The sequence below is a fragment of the Cyprinodon tularosa genome, unplaced genomic scaffold (assembly GCF_016077235.1).
Source record: "Cyprinodon tularosa strain WSP-4 unplaced genomic scaffold, ASM1607723v1 ctg100, whole genome shotgun sequence".
Classification (NCBI taxonomy): domain Eukaryota; kingdom Metazoa; phylum Chordata; class Actinopteri; order Cyprinodontiformes; family Cyprinodontidae; genus Cyprinodon; species Cyprinodon tularosa.
In genome coordinates, this window is record NW_024037783.1 from 1,505,828 (window position 1) to 1,529,528 (window position 23,701).

The 23,701-nt window shown below is 38.9% G+C and overlaps 1 protein-coding gene across 11 annotated transcripts in view; it reads left to right on the forward strand.

The window, feature by feature from the left end:
* nav2a (neuron navigator 2a) overlaps positions 1-23,701 on the forward strand; it is a 244,695-nt gene that overhangs the window by 175,930 nt on the left and 45,064 nt on the right. For 8 of the 11 annotated variants that reach the window (XM_038272842.1, XM_038272370.1, XM_038272440.1 and 5 more), the window contains 9 exons: positions 2,147-2,219; positions 2,335-2,578; positions 2,782-2,838; positions 4,632-4,765; positions 11,271-12,480; positions 13,826-13,935; positions 14,023-14,131; positions 15,414-15,833; positions 23,215-23,337. In XM_038272842.1, the coding sequence (XP_038128770.1) occupies positions 2,147-2,219; positions 2,335-2,578; positions 2,782-2,838; positions 4,632-4,765; positions 11,271-12,480; positions 13,826-13,935; positions 14,023-14,131; positions 15,414-15,833; positions 23,215-23,337 (2,480 nt within the window). Of the gene's footprint in view, positions 1-2,146; positions 2,220-2,334; positions 2,579-2,781; positions 2,839-4,631; positions 4,766-7,189; positions 7,210-11,270; positions 12,481-13,825; positions 13,936-14,022; positions 14,132-15,413; positions 15,834-23,214; positions 23,338-23,701 lie in introns of those variants that run through there. The other 3 variants (XM_038272671.1, XM_038273116.1, XM_038273059.1) reach the window with 2 other exon arrangements.

The following is a 23,701-nucleotide window of genomic DNA, read 5'->3' on the forward strand; positions in this document are numbered from 1 at the left end:
TGTGACTCTAATGAATTTTATTTTTATAAGGAGCATGGCAACATGTCTGCTAATCAGAAATCTGATAAACGGCGTTTTCAAACAGGTTCAAAATGTTACATACCTTGCTCGAGCATGAAAATTATAAATGATTTTGCTGTACTCTTCAGGAATAACTATGTTGAAAAATGTGAAATCTCCTTTTGCTTCAGCTTCTCACCTCTCAGCTGGAAGCTTCCCCACAGGAAAAGCATGGCGGGAACTGTAGGTCAAGCTATATTTAGTTGCTGCACATTAGCTGTAATCGTGTCCTTAATTATTGGATGAATGGTACCCTACTGCTTTTTGTTCACACCCAGTGGGGTTAGTCAAGGCCATATTTGTGTTTTAGTTTTTGAATTAATTAGGATTCAATGTTCCAGGTTATACCCTCAATAGATTTAGGCTATTGCAACCTTTCTCTTTAATCCTGTATATTTGTTTTACTAGTTTGCCTGTTGTATCACTCATCTGAGGGAAATGTCAACATTGATATGAGTTGGTATAGTCGACTTGTGCTATAAATGTGACATTAGAGGGAAGTGTTTGTGCAATATTTTATACTTCGCCCTTTGTGTTCACCCATCAGCCACAACCTTTGGTCTTTTCTGCTTAATGACTTTTATGTGGTTGATTTAGAATCGCGTGCCCCAGTCATAAGATTCTGGGCATAATGGGTCAGCCGAGCCCTGAACAAAGCCAGCCTGGCTATCAAATCCTAGTGTTGTCCAATGACAGCTCAGCAGTCTGCTCAGGTTGCCACGGCTGCTGTCATAGTAACTGGGTTGCTGTAGATAATTGGGTTTTTTGCAGTTTAGTTCTGTCGACAAGGTATGTTTGATTGGAATCCTACTTTACCTTTGCAATAAAATGAGTTTTAATGCTCCATGCCTGACCTAATTTAAGCCATCAGTACACAATCAGATCTCCAACTGTTACTAGTGTAGTAAAGAGGGGGGTAAATTACCACATAATTGTGCCAATTTCTGTCCCAATCTCCTTCCGAGAGGCCTTGATTAATGGGGAGACCATCCTGCTGTGGTTCCTTCAGGGTGATGGGGTCTACTGGGTGGAACTTTCGGACACTTAATATTAGAGATCAGGAAAATCCAACATGTTGAATTGACTTGTCAGTCCTGCACAGGTCTGATTTTTTCCCCCACCCTTATCCACCCCACACCTGTAGAGCTCAGAACCAAGACTTGGCCCGTTTTTCTTGCTATTACCCCCTTTTAAAACCCACCATTACCTGTGAGTAATAGACCTCTGAGCAGCCACTCAATTTCCTTTTGGTCAGGAAGTGGATTTTTTTTGTAGCTTCAGCAGAACACTGAGGCACAAATAGATGATTTGGCCATCTGATCTGCATGTCTTTGTGATACCACCGTTCATTTCAGTCTAGAAACACATCTCCTGCAAGTCATTCCGTAAAAGTTTAAAAAAGGAAACAATGAAACAATCCACTGGACTTGGTTTCCAAACTTTGGAAACCAAGTCCAGTGGATTGTTTTTTTATTTATTTTTTTATTTTATGGAATGGCTATGACCTGGATGACTGAGAATCTTCACCAGCATATCTCCTGCAAGAGCTTTAGAATGTTTTTGGTGTCCCTGCTGGACAAGTTACGTCAGTGTCTTAACCTCGGATGTATGGATGAATGAATGAATAAAGAGTGGATATATATCATGATTGGATATTCATTTTTATAAACCAAAACAAGTCAACAGTAACACACTTTTTGCCTTCTTAATTGTCAGTGACCTGGGGTCTTATTTAAACAATTTTGTGCAGGATCCATTCTAAAAGTGTACGCTTGCTAAACAACCAGAAATAGACTTTACCAAAGAAATCAACATCCCCCTTTTTCCAAAGTTTGTGTGACAGACTGTCAAGTGTGTTTTTTTTACGCATCACAAGCTTTATAAATGACACCCCTGGCCATGTTTCCAATGCCTTGTGTAAATTGGACTGGAAACCATCTTCTTTGAATAAGACATGTTTGTTTTTTAGTTCAGGTAATTCTCTCTGATACATGCAAAAACAGCTAGGTTCCTCATATTACGCATGGAAATCAGGATGGAAATATGGACTCTGCTTTGACTTACTCTTGTGTCTTTATCTCCCTAGATTGAGAACATAGATGCTTGCCTGAGTTTCCTGGCAGCTAAAGGAGTCAACATCCAGGGTCTGTCTGCAGAAGGTAAACAGGACTATAATGCATGACCCCAGGAGGTTTAATTAATTCCACAACTCGAATATAAAGACTCAACACAACTATATCCTATATCTCACTGTTTTTTCTATCTAACCCGCAGAGATCCAGAATGGGAATCTGAAGGCAATCCTTGGCCTGTTCTTCAGCTTATCCCGTTACAAACAGCAGCAACAGCAGGCTCACCGACAAAACTCCCAGCCCGGCTTCACACCAACGGCACAAACCCAAAACACGCATTCTTTGCTGAGCCAGCAGAGCAGCGCTCCGGCACAGCTCAGCCACTCTCCGCATGGGACTCCCGCCCTCACAGCACAGAAAGCAGCACAGGCCGATATGCAGTCCAGGTGAGCCTTGCTGACCAGAGCCATGCAGTTTAACCATGAGGCAAAGTGGATAAATCTGTTTCACTTTCTTCAACTTCCATCTATTGAAATCTATTGTTTTGGCATTTCTGTCTTCTTGCTCACATTTCATTTCATTTCAATTTCTTGACCTGACTTTTCTCTCGGTACCTTCCATATCTCCTGTCTCTTTTCTTCTCCTCTAGGGATGCTTGTCAGAGTAAACTTCTCAAGTTTTCCATTGGTCAGAAAAAGAGTTCTAGGTCAGCTTCACTTGCCCTTCTGATTTATTGCCCCTTTGTTTGTTTCCTCAACCACAAATCCTATACCGAACCTTTTCCTTGAATTGCAAAGCTAGAAATTGCCTCTAATCAGAGAAGGATGGTGTTGCTTATTTGTCTGTGATTAAGGGCAATCTCTGCTACAAGCATGATCAATAATGCATGAGTGATAGTGCTCAGCAGATAGGAACTGAAGCTCCAGGCTCCACTTTCAGATGGATGTTGACTGTTTCTGGCATCACGCCTCATTTGGCAGACCTGCTAAATGGGCTGTAAAAGACCTTTAGATAACCCTTAAGTTAGTAAGTGTGTGTTGGTTTGGTTTCCTTGACAAGAACGTTCTCCATATAATGTGACATTAATAATTAACACATAATCTATAGCAGGAAGTGTGTATTTGAAGTGATGTGTGAAACACCCTGCCTGTGTTCTTTTCTTTTTGCTTCATTTGACATTATGCCAGTTTTCCAGCATGCGTTTCACTCTAATGTAATTACCTTCCTCAAACCTAAATGAAAGATGTGATTTTGCATGCAGCCATTCAAGAATATGAATATGTCTCTGCCTCCTGTGGACACATGCAGCTTACCAAGTGCTGCAATGCCTCCATCATCTGGTGAACTTCTGTAACTACACTGGGAAGAGTCCAGCTGGCAATACTGTATTTTTCTAACAGTTTCGTTTCCCAGTAACATTTCAATCACAAATGTCCAAAAAGTACATTTTGCAAAATTTTTTATAAATAGACAAATATTGTCCAATCCAGTGAGGAATGGCATTAGACTGAGTCAGGGCAAAAGTGAATGCTAAATGATTTTAGACTTCCTCTGTCCATATCATGAGATTAAAGACACTGTTCTTGGCTGAATAACAGTAAAAATCATCACCTTGCTGAAAATGAGCTATTATAACTGGCACAATAGCTGAGAACTCTAACCCTCTTACCAGCACTCTCATTTGGGTCTTAGACTGAGGATGAAGATGGTTTTTCCACAAGTAAATACTTTTCCATTGAGAGGTTATGAGCCACAGGGAGGTGAGATTACAGCCTAACTTTCAGACTTCACTAAAGCTGACTGATAGACTTACAACATGGGACCAGTCTTTCATTGATCAGTCTTATCCATGGGAAGAATGAAAGGAGCCGTGCAAACAATCAGAAGCTGGCAGAAGGCCGCATCACGACCAGACGTATCGGTATACATTAGATTTGATTGAATGTTCAACACAAAACTAGAAACAAAAGATGAGCTGCGTTTAGAGTCCAGACTTTTTCAGAATTATGGTTTTCATTCTTAGCAAACATAAAACATTAAAATGTAAAATTCACAATGCTTAGCAGTGTGTGGATTTAATTATTATCAGTCAAAGAGAAACTGAAGCAGTGCAATCAGAGTTTGTAGGTAGAGGTTCTCTAAATCAGAACCTGACAGTCGAAATCATGTACTTAGCTCATGGGGTTTAATTGTTTAATCATTTCTCACTTGTCTTTATTGTGTTTATTTATGTAGATTTATCTGTTTTTTTGTTGTTTTTTTATAGTACTAAAGGCAAATTTAGTGACCCAGTTCATTCTACTTTTCTTGTGTGGAGGGCATTCCCAACAGTTCTTTCTATTAACTGTAACATGTTAAACAGCCTTTTTGTGTTAAATCACACTAAGTATCCTTTAACTTCCTTATGAAAGCTAAAATATCTCTCCCATTTACCACCCCCACCCCCTCCTCCTTCATTTTTGACTTTGTTTTATCCTGATCTGCTCCTCTGTTCATCAGACTTCCTGGCCCATCAGCAAGGATGTCCACTGCTGGCAGTGACATCCCTCCCAGAGGCTCGGTCAGCGCTGCTGGGAACAGGCGAAGCCAGGGCTGCAGTGACAAGGCCAAAGCAAGTTTACATCTGAACAAAGGTATGCCCGACATTCTTTACATAGAGCGGCAATAAATGCATGAGAAAATAACTTCAAATACTGAAGTTTTGGCAGAAAAGGCCATCCGCTGGTTTTAAATCTAACATGTATTAAATTTATGTTTCATTCTTTCATCTTCTGTCTGCCTGAACAGTTTATTTAAACTGCTTGTGAAGATCTGCCATGTTACTCTTCCTAGATTGTAGCCCATTGTACAGAAGTGTCTCTGAATGTGTGATGTACTGTAGAAAAAGAAAAAAAACATGTTGCAAAGATGAACATTACTATCTTTTAGCAAAACATAAAAACAATTTAAAGGGGTCATGTAGAGAAAATCCCCCATTAGGGTGGTAATGTGGAAATATTGTCCTCCTGAGAAACTATTTTTACCATGTGAGATGCGGTTCAAATGAAGAGGATTAGAAAACTGCCTCAATCTCTACTTGGATTCTCTGAGACCTTTCTTAAAGTGGAACACACCTAGCTCTATCTGACTGAGCACAAGTAGAGGTCTTTAAATTGGGATCGGTGATTCTGTCTGCTAAAATCGTCTTACAGTATTTATTTTACTACTTAGTTTTTCAAAGCAGCACTCATCCCAGTCACATTATTAAGCCAGGGAAGAAAAGCCACCCACATCAAACGCAAGTTCAGTTAACAGACAGTCCTGTTTTGTGCAAATCACGTTAATGTACCTCTTCATTCCCTGTAGCTCCCCTGAAATTATTTCAACACAGGAAAGGGTGATTTAAACCCTTAAAACTTTTCTCTGCTGTTTATTTGCATTACAATCTTAATTTTCTTCCAATCTGTTCCTGGTATTTGGCAGTATATTTAGTAAAAATTGTGCATGAGGCAGCCTTTGCAACCATTCATTGAACCCAACCTTTATATAGACATTGTTAGTGTTCAAAGTCTGAACTCATTACCCTCTGTACCAGGAATTTTGAACACCCAGAGAAACAGACAGTTGTCATTGTGTTAAACAGTGCCAGATTAACGGGGCCCGACGCTGTGAGCTGCACTGTTACCAGTTACTTTGATGAGCGGCTCTATTGGAGCCTCCTTTGGGAGCTTTTAACGCTGTATACTGGGAGTCACATGCATTTGTTATTTCTTATACCCAGATCAGTTAAAAGGTTTCAGCAGAATCAGGCATTAATGGGATCCAAAGAACATTTTAAAAATGTATATTCACTGTAAGAAACTTTGCATGAATTGTTGTTTTTAAATGATGGCTAAAACACTTTATCAGATTAACCATGATTTATCGATTATTGAAATAATCGTCAACTAATTTAGTAATCGATTATTAAATTAACTGGAGTATAGAGACTGTAAAACATGCCTTTAGCTGACCGAGCGACCCACTTAGAGGAGTACTTATATCAAAATTGTTAAAAAATATGTAAACATTTTGAATTTAAGATTAAAAGCAATGTTTTGGTCAATCAATATGCTCTATCCAGAACTCCTAAAATGAAAACATTTGAGTTTCACCTGGTTTAATTTTGTTAAAAAAATCTTCTTTAAAGAATGTTTGGCTTTCTGATTACTAATCGATTTATCGTTAAAATAAACAACAGATTAGTTAATAGTTGCAGCCCTGTTATAAATATTTAACCTGTTTATGCGAAGTCTACTGTGTATTAGAAGAAGCTGTGTTTGTTCACTCCTGATGGCATTTTGCTGAAAGACTCCAGCATTAATGCTGAATAAAAGGAGCTTTTGTTCATAAAAGTAGCAGTAAATAAGGCTGCCTTCTTGTAAACACTTGTCTAGGGGAGAGTGGTTGTTAACGGTCAGCTGATGGGTAAAGTATGAATGAAGCAGCTGATCTCAATTACCTGCAAAATGTTTGTTTTTTTTTTGGATAACTGAAGGAGGAGCTTCTTATCCTTTCTTCCAAAATTACTTTCTGCCTCCGTACAGTCCAGGTTTATGTAGTTTTGTTTAGTCTGTGCAGATTTTAACCCTGAACCTGGATCCTTGACCTGGTGTGTTTTCGTGTCATATACTGATGGTTTTTTTTGTTTTTTTGTAAGGGTAGCAGAGAGAAGCCGAATATAAAATATACAGCAAAGTTTTTAGGTTTTTGGTTTGCAAAAATTGATGAAAGCTGTGTGTCCTCTTCCAATTGCTTTATTTTATTAGATTAACAAGTAGAACTTTAATAAAGTGCATAACTGCTTTTTTAATGACACAGCAAAAGTAAAACATTTTTCAGAGGTATGATTAAGTTTGCAGGGTTGTGTGTTTATTAACATAACCACAGAACCCTGTTTCCAAACCAAACTCCTCCCCTGTCATGTCTTTGGACCTGACTCCCCCTCCCTCCTGGCCTCTGTTCCTGGATGCCTGGCCACAGTTTGGGTCTCTTCCCTCCTATGCTGTCCATCTCCTTTTGCTTTACTTCCCTGCTTGATATCTGCAGCACCTACAAGGTTTGTCATTTTCAGCTTCTCAACCAACTCCTGGTAGAGACAGAAAGCCTCTTTAACAAATCAGAACCATTTGTGTGAAATATTGTTGATCTGGTTTGCTGTAGTTGTGTCAGGTTTTCTTATTTTGGATAACAGCCAACTCGTATAGGTGCATTTTTGTTAAATGTTCAATGGTAGTTTCTAAAGTTTAGTTCTACAGTAAATGCATTTATTAAACCTTGCTACTGCTGGTTCAGATGTTGCTGTGAGCCCAGAGCTGCTCTGTGTCAGTGGCTGTGACACCAGAATAAAGTCATGCTACCAGGCAGAGCCACAGTACAGGGCCACTTCTGAATGTCCTCTTCTGCTCTGTGTTAATATGAGCTGACAGAATCTGGGTGTTCTCTTATTTACACTAAGCAGAGAGAGGAGGGGGGGCACCTGTGTGTCCGTGCATGTTTCTGTGTGGATGTCCACTGCTTTTACTGAATGAATAGCTTTCTGATGAGCTAAAGCTTCACTGTTTAGGTTTATTCATGTGGAGAACCTTTAAAATCTAACAAAAAAAAAGCTCCTCACAAAAGCGTGCTGTCCCTCTCGCTTTTTGGAGCACAATGAGTGAGGAGCGAGAGGGATGCCTTCTGATATCAGACCGTGATATCGAGCAAACACCTGCAGCCTCAAAATGATGCTTCAATGAATGGGTCAGTAAATTATAATAATCATAAATAATTCTCATTTCTCCTCGTTCGCTGTGCAGCACGCCAGCTCTCCCTGTGTGTTGATAGGACAGATGTTTTATTTTGGATAAACTATATGGATTGATGATTTTTATAATGGATGAGATGGCGCTCCATCGGGGATGCTATTCCATCAGAGCAAAACTTGCTTTTCCTGCATACAGCCATCTTCAATGAGGTTCTGCCCAGTGTAATTATTTGATGGAACAAGCTTGCACAAGGGCATCTAAATTTTGAACACCTGTCCCTTTATGCGTGTTGTGTGTGTTTGGGATTGCAAGAGTTAGGAAGTAAATTAGTTGCTTCGTTCCTGATTGCTTCACATCTTGTGACTGGTGCAATCACGAGAGAGGCTGGCAGACTTATTTTCTGAATCATATCGAGCATATCAGGGGATGCCAACTTTATTGCATCTGCTGTTTGTTTTCCATCTCACACAGCTCTGCAAATGTCATGCTTTCACTTTAGACAAATATTGTAGATGTATATAGTTGAATAGTTTCTGTTTAACCTGACAGGCATGTTCAGACATGTAAGCAACGAACATTTTGAGTGTTGACACTGTGAAATTGCAGCTTTTTCCTTTGAATAGATTTAAACCTATGCATAGTCAAATACACTTATGTGTGGCAAGCCATGAAAAGAGCTTTAAGATTGATTATGTGAGATTTGTTGAGGGGATCGTATATTATCACATTGTTCTGAGCAGAGAATGCAGCCGGACTGACCCAGACTTAAAGGATGTTCAGACATAGAGGAGGTAGAAAAGGTCTGCTTTTCATTTTAGTCTCTAATGACCGCAGCAATTAAGCAGTTAAGCCAAACACTTAAATTCTTTCAGCATGTTTCCTAAATAAGTCAGCTCAACAGCAAAATGAACAAATGTGACCAGTGTAATTTGAGGGTTTGGCCTAAGGCTACACAGGGTTGTTTTGTGACCTGTTCTCTAAACCAGCTAGGAAATCATTTATTTGTCTTAGAGGGAAACTACTTCTCTCTGCGCTATTTTTGCAGGTAACTAGAAAAAAAAAAAAAAAAGTGGAAAATCTTCTTCTAGAGGGTCTGTGGAAAAAGTTTTTATTAGAATGAGACATTTGCTATTGAGAATAAGGTACGTTTTTTTTCTAAGCGCCATGTATGTAGACAGGTAATTTGTAATTTTTACAGAAAAATGAAAGCATAAAGGCAAAATATATGCTTGGTAAAATTCAATGACAAAATAAAGATCTTTTTAATTAGTCTGTACATTTTTAAAACCTAATTACACCACCTATGAAATTATAAGAATGACACAAATAACTTGAAAGCTCCAGGAAACAATTGTGTTTTAATCTTTTATCTAATGACTCTTCCATCTGTAAATACTTTGGCAATTTTAATTAGTAAAGCTGTTTGTCCATGATTAAATGCAATTTAGATAAACCTACTTACAGAATGTTAAAGTCTTTCAGTCACAATTATATAATTAACTGTGACAAAGCAGAACAAAGCTTATATTTTAAGTATTTTATGAAAAAAAGAAAATCTAAAATATGAGCCAAAAAACTGTGTTACTCCACCCAATGGCCACCTCATTATTTCACTTGTTTAACAGCACTAAAGCACTGAAGTCTAAGAGTTTTCCATAAAGTAGATTTTTTAAAATAAGAACTAAAAAGAAATCCAGCATATTTTACTGTGGCTTTTGACTCAAGACTTTCTAAGACTAATTTGTTTTTCCTGACATCAACCTAACTAGAGCATCCCCGTTCTTGTCACTTAAACTCCAAGCCAAAAGCCTTTCCATGCCCTTTGTCTCTCTATTCCTTTCTGACCCAAAGTCCAAACTGACCCAGTTCTGTTAATGCATGGACTTTCCTGCTGGCTCACATCAAAGCATCAGTCACCCCAGACCTGAACTGTGTGCCCCCTTATTCTCCCACTCCACTTGATGCGGTCCCCTTCTTACTCAGCTACCACCAATAGGAAGCCGGCTATTAGAAACCTGACCCACTTTGTTGATAGCTAACTGCTAGCGCATCTAATTGGGCCCTAATTACTTCCTAATGGCTGCTTTGTTTCATGCTTCTCACATTAAATACTAAAGAGGAGAAGTGAAGGCTGCTTTGTTAGAGTGGATTTCCTATTAGGACTTTAAAGAACTGGAAATATGAATGAGGAGAGGATCTGATGAAAATGGTTAACAAGTTGTTCATTTGTTCAGTCAGGTCACTGTATAAAATAAAGTTAAACTTTCAATTATGAAACAATCAAAGAAAACTTCTAATTCTACTCAAGAATATGCTCAGCAGAAGGGCTTTGGATATGAGATCTCACAGTTTCATATATTTGGAAAACTTTTGCAGAGTAGTGAGGGTACCTGTTGTTTACTGTTGAACAAGTACTGAATATACATAGATTAATTGTTGAAAAATTATCATTTACATTAACATACCTTGTTTTATACCAGTCAGTAAATATTTTTTTAAACCAGGGCTATGTAAAATATGAACCGTTTGTATGCAGATAAGAAAACAAATGCAAGATCCTATAAAGCAAAAAGGGCTTGGACTGAGTATCTGTACTGTGTTTGTGCTCATGCAAAGTAAAGGGGGGTCTGTTGCAACTACAGGGTAATGATATAGTCCAACCAGTCCTCCTTGCACAGGCCCTCTCTCTCTGGCGGTTGGTGTTTGAATATTCAAATGTTACTGGATGGAGTGGTGTTGCCTGGAGCAGTGATCTGTATGCACACTGTGAACCCCAGAAGCACTGGGATACTCTTATTTTCAAACGGGATACACATTTTACCAGATTTCTTTTTTCCCTCCTCTAGTTCTCGGTGAGTTTGCTTGTTGAGTCACATACTGTAGCTTAGATTAACACAGCCAGTGTCTAAATGCATGCTGGATATTACTAGAGTGAGATATTGCAAGAAGGGATTTGGTTTTGTTTTCTTGTTGAATTATGTTATCATTCTTTTTTTCTTTTTAAAAACAAGATTGAGTTCTTGTAAATAGTTAATGTTTATTATATTTCCTGAGGTAATCTAACCAAAGGCAGCCTATATAAGTCCAAACCTTATAAGTGCAGCAGGACTGCTCCCTGACATGACTTACTTGGCAAGGCTTTAAAGCACTTAACTTGCTCCTCACTGTTCTTGTAAACAGTTTGTGATGGACTCCCTTATTGTTAGTGCTAAGGGTTTTTAACAGTGTTGGTGGCTTGCCTGAAATAAACTAAGGGGTAGTTTATATCTCCGAGCCTTAAAAGGTCATTTTCTGTGGGGTTAAACAAACTAATCATCTGCTTTTTCCCAAAGCTTCTTCATCATTTGATAAGTTGTCTTATTCTTTGGTGCAGATTCCCTGGAGGGCATGACCTCACAGCCTCCTGTGATGAGTGAGCATGCTCCTTCATCTGCGGTGACCGTTGGCTCCTCCACCAGCACCCTATCTGCTGCCTCCCACCTCGTTCCTCCCTCTTCATCATCCTCCCCTTCCACTGCCATTCCCCAACCCAACAGCAGCAGCAAGCCCTGGAGGAGCAAGTCAACGAGCTCAAAGCACACCACCACCCAATCTCTGTCATCCACTAGCAACCCAGCATCTGCAATGCAGTCCAATAAGCAAGAGAAGGACACATCCTCCAAGGCTGTTGCAACAGCTGAGCCTCCTCCCAAAGCTGCTGCTCAGAAGTCGATGCTTGAGAAACTTAAGCTCTTTAACAGCAAAGGAGGATCTAAAGCTTCTTCTGCTAATACAGCAGGGCCCCAATCAGACAGTGCTGCCCCAGTTAGGCAGCCTGGAGCAATGCATGTAGAGAGATCTGAAACTGGCTCAAACACAGACCCTCTAGAAGAGGAAGATGGTAACCTCCGACCAGGATTGAATGGAACCAGCAATGGGACAACAACCCCCATCACAATTTCCACAACTGCCAGCAGCCCCAAAATTGCTCTAAGGGGCATTGCCCAACGCACTTTTAGCAGAGCTTTGACTGCCAAGAAGGGTTCTGTAAAAGGACCTGAAAAGGACAAGGACAAAGGAAAGGAAAAAGATAAAGGGAAGGACCTGGGGAAACGCACCCCAGATAGAACAGAGCTAAGGGGGGAGGAGCCTAGGGAGGAAGCAGCACCAGTTCCTACAGATGTGGATGGGTCAAACAAAAAGACTTCCAAAATTGCTAGTTTCATTCCCAAGGGGGGAAAAGTAGCCAAAAAAGAAAGTTCCACCCCAGCACATAGCGGAATACCAAAGCCAGGAGGCAAAGCCCAGGGAGCTGGGGGTAAAGCTTCCTCAGTGAAGGAGGCGGGGGAGAGACCTAGGAGCATGCGGTTAGGAGGAAGTGGGCTCGTCATGCACCGCGGACCCTTGGAGAGAGACAGGGACAGCAGGCACTCCAGCTCTACCTCCAGCTTGGCCTCCACAGAAGGAAAGCCCAGCGCCGCCCCTGTGGCGGGTTTAGGAACTACACAGAGCACAGCCAGCAACACTGTCAGCGTGCAGCTACCTCAGACGCAACAACTGCACAGCCACCCAAACACGGCTACTGTTGCACCTTTCATGTACAGGTAAGAGCTTGGATTATTCTGACATTCTGAATAATACATTTATTTGGACCAGCAAAGAAAAAACCCTGCTGTCAAGCAGATGCATAATGAATACAATTTATTGAACAATGAAAAAAAAAAAAATATATATATATATATGTATTTACATCCATACAACCATTGTCTATATCTGCTGCTGGACTCGTTGGACCTTCGCTGCTTTCCATCAGTAATTTGATCAGAGGCAGGGAACTCACAGGTTTATCACAGGGCACAGCAGAGACAAACAGAGAACCCATTAATCTAACAGTCAATTTTTTTTGGTCTATTTTATTTATTCATTTTTTACAGTGGGAACAATGCCAGATTATTGGCAGAGAACCCACACATGCATCGAAGAACATACAAACTCAAAGTAGAAAGATTTGAAATTAATAAATGTCTACCTATTTATTTATGTGTCAACCAACTTATACTGTACCTATAGATTGTAGGTTATTGAACTGCAAATGATTGATAAGATTAGACAAAGTCCAAAGAGAATTTATTATTTTGTTATTATTTAAAATTAGGAGCTGGGAATTTCATTCAAGGGTTGTCTAAAATGTTTGTTTTGTATATAATGGAGACAATTTTTTTCTGTTATCTTTACTTAAACTAGTTTAATGTTGCTGTGTTATATGTTGGTCTATCATTTCAACTATCTGCAAAATAAATTTAAAACCAGAGATATACATTGCAGTTTTTGTTTTTTAACAGGAATTAATTACTTAATTACTTAATTACTGTGTAACTGAGAAAGTTCCTCTACTGTTATTTGCCTTCCAGATATAATTACTGCTAGTTTAATTTCAACTTTGCCTCCCATATACTAACTTTTATAAAGATACTGCAAATGTTTTTTGAAAATAAATCAAATCAAGCAAAAAGATAGTTGCATCAAACAAAGTTGAAGTGGATCAACCAGTAAAATTCAGATGTTAATTCTACAGCAGTGAGGGATTTTAAACTGGGTCTCACTCTCAGCTGAGAGTGCATTAGCTAACAAGGACAAAGTCTGGAGTTGGGCAAAGACCAAAGGCAGCATATGAGCAAGGCATACAAACGTCATCATCTCCGGCTGCAGTGCATTGGCTGAGCTGTATTGATTTATCCTTCAAAGACAAATGTTACTGGCGTCTGAGGCTTAGCAGGCATTCACTTCTCACCACAGTCACAAGACTGGAAATGCAGCAGATTTAAATTCTAATCAGGTTTATCCCTCCTTCATGGCAATTTTCTAAATGTGGGGTTCCCACTAAATGCACAATAATTCACAATCAATGATATCCTCACACTAAGCATTTGCACAAACTGTTTTGCGCAGAACCCAAACAGAAGGCGATGGAACGGTGAACTCAGAGAGCGATTCAGTGGGAAGAGGGGGCGACGTCTGCTGCACAAAGACCAGCCAGACCTCCATCGATGACCTTTCAGGTTGGCAATCTCTTTTACTATCGCTGTTTAAGTTCAGAGTCTATCTTATTGGTATTTAGTTGATGATTTTTTGTTTGTTTCCTTCAGGTGAGGACCCAGAGACAAGACGGCTGCGTACTGTGAAAAACATTGCAGACTTACGGCAGAACTTGGAGGAGACCATGTCCAGCCTGCGGGGCACACAGGTCACTCACAGGTACAACGAAACAATCAAATAAAACTGATTACAGTTATTCTTTCATCTATACAGAATTTAAATTAAGTTTAATTTGAATGACTTTGATCTCTGGAGTCTTTTACCAAGACAAAAACCTCCTTAAGACTCTTTTGGGATGTAGCAGAAAGGCTCTGACTAGAAACTGACCCTCTGATATTGGACCAATGGCATGGAGCTGGAAAATAAATTTTTATTACGAAACACCTCCATTTGCTTTGAAAATGAATTAAGAGAAATCTATGAAATAAAATTTATTGTGTATACACTGCATAGTGATTAATACTAAATGAAACTATGATGTATGGGAAAACATACTGTATGGAAATTAATTTATATGCCCATTTTACTTCTTGATGTGTGTCTATTATATATGTGCATATTTTGTATGTACTATATGTATGGATCTATAGGTATATGCATATGATTTGTTTTTATTTGGTTGTTTTTCTTAGTTTTGTTAGAATCAATTTCTCACTTTTCTCTTCTCTTTAAATTTAAAATGGGTCAATATGAAGTAAATAAAAAAGTTTTAATGTTACGTAGAGAACTCTGCTATTTGAGGTGTTTCAAATGATCAACAAATACTTACATGTTTGAGTTTTTAAAACAAACAAAGCATTGATTATGCAGTTTTGAGGAAATGTCGAGCATGTTTATTTACAGCAGATATTCCTCTATTCCAGGAGTAGGTCATTCCAGTTCCTGAAGGCTGGTATCCTGCAACTTTTAGACCAATCCTTGGTCCAACTCACCTTAATCATTAATTAATGGCTGAAATACCTTGTTGACATGCAGTCCTCTTAAGCATCTAATTACTTGATTCAGGTGCGCTGGACTATGTGCTCATCTAAAAGTTGGAGATTTTCTTGCAGTTTCACCCTCTGATTTTGCTAATGCTTTGACTTGTTCAATCCAGTTTTGAATGGAAAGTACCTTTTTATTTTACATAAATGCTTACAGCCCTTTGTCTTCTCTTACTTAAGTAATAAACATGTCACTGATCAGAGTAATAGTTTTTTTTCTCTCAGATAAATAAAAACATCATCTTTGTTACTTGATGGATGAAAAGCTTGATTGAAGTTTCTGAATCACAGTTCCAGCCTCTTTCTCAATGTGGTCCTGCTGATAAGATACAGCTTTTTCAATTTTTGTCAAACTAGAAAATGTTTCTGCATCTTGCCTGCTCTGTGCCGTTACAGCAATAATTCATGTTTATTTTCCTGATATTTAAAACTCATATTGTATTCCTCTTTTTTTTCAGCACTCTAGAAACAACCTTTGATGGCAGCGTCACCACAGACATCAGCAGCGGCGGAGGTGGTTCCTGCAGCAACAACAGCAGTGGTCGGAGCATCCTCAGCATTACTTCTGCCCGCTCCTCGCTGTCACCATGGCGACTTGGACAGTCCAGCCCACGTCTTCAGGCAGGTGACGCCCCTTCTGTAGGAAACGGTTACGGCGGCCGGGTGGCCGGCAGTGGGCAGGCAAGGCGCTACCTGTATCCTGGGCACCTGCGCAGACAGCTGGCCGGCAGGGGAGGAGCTCTCTGCAGCGTGGACCTCGCAGACAGAACTGGAGAGGAACTCGAGTTGGAAGGCACCGCTGTGGAGGTCACCGGATACATGAGTGATGGAGATGTGCTGAGCAAGAACGTTGTGCGCACCGATGACGTCACCAGTGGGTAAGAGGATGCAACAGAAGTTTTTTCATTCTACAAAAGATCCCTTAAATATTAAAAAACTCTAATTTGGGCCTCAGGATAAAATGCAGGATTTTAAATGTTTCATTTACACTCATTGATCATTCCAGAAGAGGGCAGTAGAGTTCTTTTCTTTTGTGGCAACATCTTACCACCATAGTTAGGATCCCCTATTAATCACATAGCATCTCCTCCCTCAGATGGATTAATAGTAACACATAGATAAAGTTTGTTTTCCTTTCCTTGTTGTAACCTGCTCTTTGCATACTTTGGCTCCTACACTGATACCTAAGCTCTGTTGTCATCATTGTTATCGGATAGTCGTAAGGGCGCCAAGTTGCCTTTAGATGCCATCAAGTAGTCAGTTCCAAATAGATGTGAGTCTGTAGAACAGATACTGGAGCATTTAGTTCAGATGAAAAAGAATGTGGACACAATTCTTTATCATCGTATGAGGTCTGAGTAGAGAAGTCTCTCTGGGTTTATTCAGTGTTTTCTGTAGCTAAAGCAGACATCTGTCAGAAATCCAAAATCCAAACTTGATATTAAGAGTCTGTGGCAGAACGTCTATTTGTATTTTGCACGTTTATATATTTTCTGACCAATGCTTTCGAGACATGTGTATATACAGGAGTTTGGTAGTTTTATTTTAGGTTTTAAAGAGTTTTACATAAAAAAAAGGAAGTCTGATATTCACCCTGGTATGCTAGATATTATATTTGAGAAAATTATTCTTACTATTTGTGATTCTTTCCTGCCTTATAATTACGACTCAGAGGTTTTCCCCATGTTTTCTCATTTTTTGCATCTATATGCTTTAAAGGGTCTATTACAGGATTTTTATTGGGTTTCCAGATAATTTAACCAACTTTTCAGTATTTTAATGTGATTGCTTTAGTTGTTACATGCCTTGAGACTCAGTGCTTCATTTTTATTTAGAAAAAACAAAGAAATATCACTATTTGTTATTAATTATTCTTGTATATTTGGTTCAAGTTGCTCCTGAAGGATGATTGAACAGAGATTATCCTTTACTGTTGCCATCATATGGGATTCATAGTAGCATGCACCTTTCATTTTTCTAGTAGTCTTGTTTCCCATGAAGTCTTTGACCCATGAAGGGGTTTTACTGGATAAAAATCTAACCCCACCTTTCTGTTCTTCCCTATGATACTTCCTGCAAAGTATTTGACTATTATGTTTTTGTTTTAATTGTTAGCCAGTTTTTTCTGCACTTGAGTATCCAAAAACCCAGAGACCACACAGACCTTTCTGCCTACCTTGTTTTTCCTGAGGAAGTTCTGCAAAGGTAAATTAAGTTTTTATAAGCTCCTGGCACCTGTCTGACCTTTTTGGGTCCCATGAAACTTTCTTTACAGCTACAGTACACACAAATTGCTCTGTCCCTATTAAAAACCTTTTCCTAAGCTCATTTAGATTATGCTACTAGGTCATTTTTTTTCAAGACTAATAAGCAGATGAGACAAAAGAGATGCTGCTTTCAAAGTGAACTGATCACCGTGGCAACTCCTGGATTAAGGAGCAGCCAGAAGGACACCCACACTCTTCAAGGCAAACACAAAATGATTATAAATCTACACAAAAACATTGAAGCACTCAAGTCTGAGAAATGTATAATCTGTGACTTTTATCTAAATCTTTTGGGCTATATAAAGAGGTTTTAATTTCAAACACCACTGAAGTAGTGTTTCTGTGTTTCTACTCTTGGCGCCATCATAAAGCAAAGTAAATCCACAAATCCTCTTTTCTTAGACTCTAGATCGTGTTGATGTTTGGTCTATTAGTTGACAAATGACTTTCCATTGATGTTTTATCCATGTCAGTTAACTTTCTGTTGGTGAACCTAATCATACAGTACAGGTTGAGTGTTTAAACTGCCTGAGCTTAACGACCCTTTAGGAAGAAGTGATGGATGACAGGGAAACAAGCTTTTATTTAAACAGTGCTGTGTTGACTATATTGGGCTCTTTGTTGTGGGGGGTGGAAGGGTGCGTGTGAGAGAGCGCTGCAGGAACATTCTGTGGGTATGTGGGCGGAGTCATCCTGTAGGTTAACCATTTAAAACAGACACAGACTGATGACCTCCCACTTTACTCTTCATCCTCAGGCCATTTTGCGGTTCCTTGTATCATAAGCTTGTTAGCATCCAGTACATACTTAACTGGTTCTTCCACACTGAAGCTAGGTTGTTTACCCACAGAAAATGAGCTGGCTTGTGGAGCTCACCCATAAACCCGCTGTGCAACTCCTCTTTCAGTTTTAAGTGTTTCGAAAATGTGTAAGATCCACAGAAAATGTTTTATTTTTGTTTTTTTCCGGAATTCGCCCGGGTCCAGTTTTCTGCAAACGTCCCTGTGCAGAAATATCCTAATTAATCTTTCATTGAATGGGTCTTCAGTGTTAAATCCAGCTCCTCTCATTTCACCACCAGATTCAAGCTAAAACAGTTTAATAAGATTTACTTGGCCTTTAAACTCCCAACAGATTATACGCCTCTTAGGAAATTCTTATGCTGATTTGGATGTAGTAGCTGAAATCTCTCTTATAATCCAAGTCCTGCCTAAGTGTTGCTATTTCTAATTGCTCCTCTTTTAGTTTCCTTCCATCCATAACTTAAATCCCCCGTTCCTGGTTTCTCTGTCCCTCAGAGAAGAGGGAACCCGTCTCCCCCTCTGAAATGCTTCAGGAGTAAATTGTCTGATCTATCATCCCCCCTCCCTCCCTTCTGCATCCACACTCACATCCCTCCTCCACCTTCCACAGACTAACCCAACCTCCAATCAGAAAAGGGAAAACAGCATGTGGAACAGAGCAGAGCTGCCTCATATTAACACTGAGCTCTCAAAGAACAAAACAGTACTTTCACTGCTCATAGGAAGGTGGCCGGTTTCTGATATGGCAACAATGAAACACTTTTGCTCCTGCTGAATTCTTCATACTGCAGCAGATCTCTGATTTGGGCACAGACCTGATAACAGAAGAGGCCCAGACGGTTAAACGGACAAGTTGCTTTCAAGATTTTAATCAGCCTCACCACCTAGACGTGTTTGTTTTGCTTTCAACTAACATGTTCAAGGCAGACAGGTAGGTGTGAGATTCAGATGGATCATAGAAAACTCTTTTTTTTGTAACAGAATTAAGTGTGTATCATGTAGGACCCATCATTGGTGAGCGAAATATCTCTCCAATATCGTTAATTTAAAGTTTGTTACTCTAAACTGAACTGGCTACTTAGTTTCCCTCCATAAAATATAATTATTTCCTCCACCAAGGAGGATATGTTTTAAGTCAAGTTTGTTGTGCACAGGTTAAATTAAAAAGTTATGACCGGAGTCTGATGAAATTCATTACAGATTCTTTAACATTATTTGGTGAAACAAGCAGTTCCCACTAAACCAGAGAGTGGCGGCAGTGACTATTGTCAGCTTTAGCAGCTGGCTCAAAAAAGCACAGAGGTATTATACCAGAGGAAATAAAAAAAACACTGGAAAGGCTAGCCATGCCTCACTCAAAGTCTCAATCTGCTGATCAAACAAGAAAGCAGAGTGAATGAAGAAGGTGAGAGCAGAGCAAACACCAGAGGCTGCAGACACATGCTGTGTCTTATTTATTAACTTGTGAAAGGATTTTGAGGAAATTGTTATCAAATTTGCATCTCATGCCGGAAGAATTCCTTACAATTTAGTAATGATCGAGATCCTGTTTGTAATGGGGCATGTTTTTTTAGTTCAACATGTTTCATCTGGTGTGGAAGGTTACACTTTAACAGGCAGCTGAGACCAGAAGAAAAGAACTGGGCTACATATTAGTGTGACAGAGTAACATGTTGGTATGTGCTTCTTCTGTGGCTGGTCATCTCTAAGGTGATTTTGTGGAGCGATGATTGATGCTGCACCCACACGCACACACACAGATTGGACTCTGTGAAGAGTCGTTGCTTTAACTACACTTGTTTTTACTCAGTAGTTTTTTTTGTTGTGTATAGTAAAAATTTGATCAATTGTTTTATACATACAATATTTATCACCTTATCTGTAAAGCTGTGATTTTCATTTCAATAGATATATTCTGGGTCATTATTTACCGTTCATGGTGAGGGTAAATGTGTTTCTTTTTTGTCCTTTCGAACAAGAACAATCTTAAAAACTAGATTTTGTTTGGGTTAATTTAAATCGAATGGATTTGATTTATATCTTTTTCCTAACTGACTTGCACATTAGTAAATATGAATGGGTTGTACTACCTTAAAGAAATAGTACACCCAAAACATGATTAGCCTTCATTTTCTACTCACCCCCATGCTGAACAACACTCTGGAGTACTTTTTTGATATCTCAAATGCATCTGGAGATCTGGGAGGCTTCTTGCTGTCTGCTGACATTCAAATAATGGAGGTATATGGTGCCCGAGACAGAAAGGTCCATAAAAGTCCACAAAAAACGTGTCAATATTCCTCCATACTGCTCGTCCAATGTATTCCAAGTGTCCTGAGTGGGTAGCGTCCAGAATTTACTCGGAACGAAGTCATTTAGAATGTTTTTAGAGCATAAACAGTAGTGTATAGGATTTCCTGAAAGCGCGAGCCTGCGCGTTCACGACGCTACGGAAACCGGCAGACCAAACCAGATGAAAGTGCGCATTCAGCGTCTGCTCTGCCGATAATGCAAGCGTAGAAGAAGAAATGTGCTGTTTACCTGTGCAAAGAAAGAAACAACGAAAGAAAAATGTCTGAGGACTTCAGTGTTGAGGAAGAGCATGAGTTCTTTGCCGAGCTGAATGCGCACTTTCATCTGGTTTGGTCTGCCGCGGTTTCCGTAGCGTCGTGAAGCATGAGGGTGAGTAGAAAATGAAGGCTAATCATGTTTTGGGTGTACTATTCCTTTAAAATGCTTTGAGATGAGTCTACCTTTTTACCAACTGCAACACTGCTAGACTCCAGTTGAAGTAGGACCATGCAGTATTCCCCCCCCCCCCCCCCCCCCCCAAAAAAAAAAGATGTGTGTATATATGTATATATACATATATGTATATATATATATATATAATATATACATTGTAGAGATATGATATGTTGCTGCTGGAGAAGGGGGTGTGAAGAAAATTACCGTATTCTCCGGACTATAGAGCGCACCGCACTATAAGCTGCGGCCACTACATTTTTTGAAAAACTGGAATGGCACATCTATATAAGTCGCACTGTGCTATAAGCAGCGGACATCTACTCAACTGTCTTCCACCAAAACTTCTCTTCATTGGTTTAGAAGCTTTAATGAGGCAAATAAATGTCAAAATGTGTGAATTTGGGACACCTGTTCCCTGTCGTGTCTGCTGCTAGTATGTTCTTGTGCTAAATGGAAATTAGACCCTTATTCTGTCATTTAATTTAAGTTTTTTTTTTTTTTGTCATGTTGTTGTGTATAAATTCTTTGTGTTGTGTATCAGCTCTTTATGGACCAGGAGTCTAGTGAATAAAGCAATCAATCAATCAATTTCCAACTTTGACCTTCCTCTCTGTTGGTTAGAAAAAATGCACAGAAAAGCTGCACCTTCCTACATTTAAAAGTAATTATTTTTAGGGATCTCCCAATACAACTTATTTCTTTCCGATACAATATAGATATTGCAGCTTTGAGAATTAACCAATGCAGGTATTGACCTGATACAATATAAGCATGCATTATGTATAATTTCACTGCTTATTTTGTACTGTAGAATGTTAGAAAAGGCTTGATCAAGCGATATTACCACAAGAGAGCCATAGGCAACAACAAAAGGTATAAGAACAATTGGCCCCTGTAATATTAACCAATGAGTTATGGAAACTTAAACTCGGCCTAAAAATGTATTGGAGATTTTATATGCCAGCCAGTGAAATCTGATATTAGTTTTTTAGCCAATATTGGACCGATATCTGATATTAATATCAGAATAGGACCCCCTTATTATTTAGGTTCGCTTAGGTTATTAAATCTTCTGTAATACATGTATTACTTTAACATTTGCTGCTATAGATATATCTGACGTGAAACATACAGCCCTAGTCTTAGATAAACTTACATTTTGCTCCTTCTCTGGATTAGACATTATATAATGTTAGCAGGTTGACTCCTTGTTTTGATTTGACTTGGTAAAGATTTCTAAAATGTATTTTAATTGTTTTCAGTGTTAATGAGCACAGCAAGCTTACACAAATGTAGTTTTTTTTTTATTGAGAATTATTTACTATTATTGTCTTAAATACCATTTTAGTCATTGGTTAAACATGATCTGGTCCCTCAAGTAACTAGTTTATCAACTTGGTGTAACGAAAATGTAACTGTTACTGCAAAAAATTTTATTATTGATTATAAAATAATGATCCTTTATACTTTTTATTCATTGCTCCCATAAAAGTAGCAAAGTTTCATTTTTGCAAGCCTGGTTTTCAGCAGCTTTGTCAACTTTGACTATGTTAGACCTACAGTAATACTAATTCTGTTTGGCAGCACATTAGCTCACACAAAGGGGCACTGTCCGTGAGATACACTGTACCTTGTGTATACTGTAAATGCATGCAGGCACAACTTTGTATTTGTGGGTTTCATTTTGCTTTCGACACTGAAGGCGTTTTACTGGCCAGTTTGTTTTTCTCTGCTTCTTCCCGAACAGAATTTCCAGTCTAACACAGAAAGCATTCACCGTCTGAACGTTGTTCAGATTGTTTAGATCTATCAGTGATCGCTGCAGGTAAATATTTGGCGATTTACTTAGCGCCTTATCTGTTCTCCTGGGAATGTTTCTAAGGGTTCAGTTTCTTGGCATCACTTTTCAGGTCTTAGCTGTCTGCCTACGTCATTGCTCCATAAACCATGTCTTTTCTGTTATGAAATGAAATAAAGGCCCATTTAACCTGCTGTTTATATATAGATATTCTCTATATTTGTACCATGATTTATTGCTACTTCCTCTATTCATCAGAATTTAATAAGCAGTGCAGGGACTGAACTTTTTTCTAATGACTTTATAAGGAACAAATAACAGACTCCTCCTCTGTCTATTGTACAGCCTCTTCTTTTCACCACATGATAGAAATCTGTGCCCTCTAGTTTGCTTTCACCAGTGCTGGTGTTGGAGCCTTTTGGTTCTGCTTGATGGGCACTTTGCTCCAACTTAAAAACTACATGGATGTAAGCTCTAAATCTTGAAATAAATGACAAACAAGGATCTATCAGAGAGAGACCAGATTGTGGTGATCTTTGGTTTGACACAGAGTGTTCTGCTGCCCTTTTTTTCTCTTCTTTCTGTACTTATTTTTATTCAAATATACCTGCTGGAGCCTAAAATCTTTTGTGATGTTTTTCAGCTACATGACTGATGGAGGTTTGGGTCTGTACACTCGCCGCCTGAACCGACTGCCTGACAGCATGGCTGCCGTTCGAGAGACGCTCCATCGGAATACCTCGTCAGGACAGGGAGATGCTGATAGGTGGGTTAAGAAAATCTGATGAAGGCATCTCACCTGCTCTTTCTCTCTCTATTCTTTTGATATTTTACTTATCTTTATTTTCATATTGTTGTATGCTCCTTTACCTTTTGATCTACAGGTGCTGGTCATAAAATTAGAATATCATGAAAAAGTAGATTGATTTCAGTAATTCCATTTAAAAAGTGAAACTTGTATATTATATTCATACATTACATACAAACTCATATATTTCAGATGTTTATTTTGTTTAATTTTGATGATTACAAATGACAACAAATGAAAATCTCAAATTCATCATATCAGAAAATTAGAATATTACTGAAGACCAATAAAAACAAAGGATTTATAGAAATGTTGGCCAACT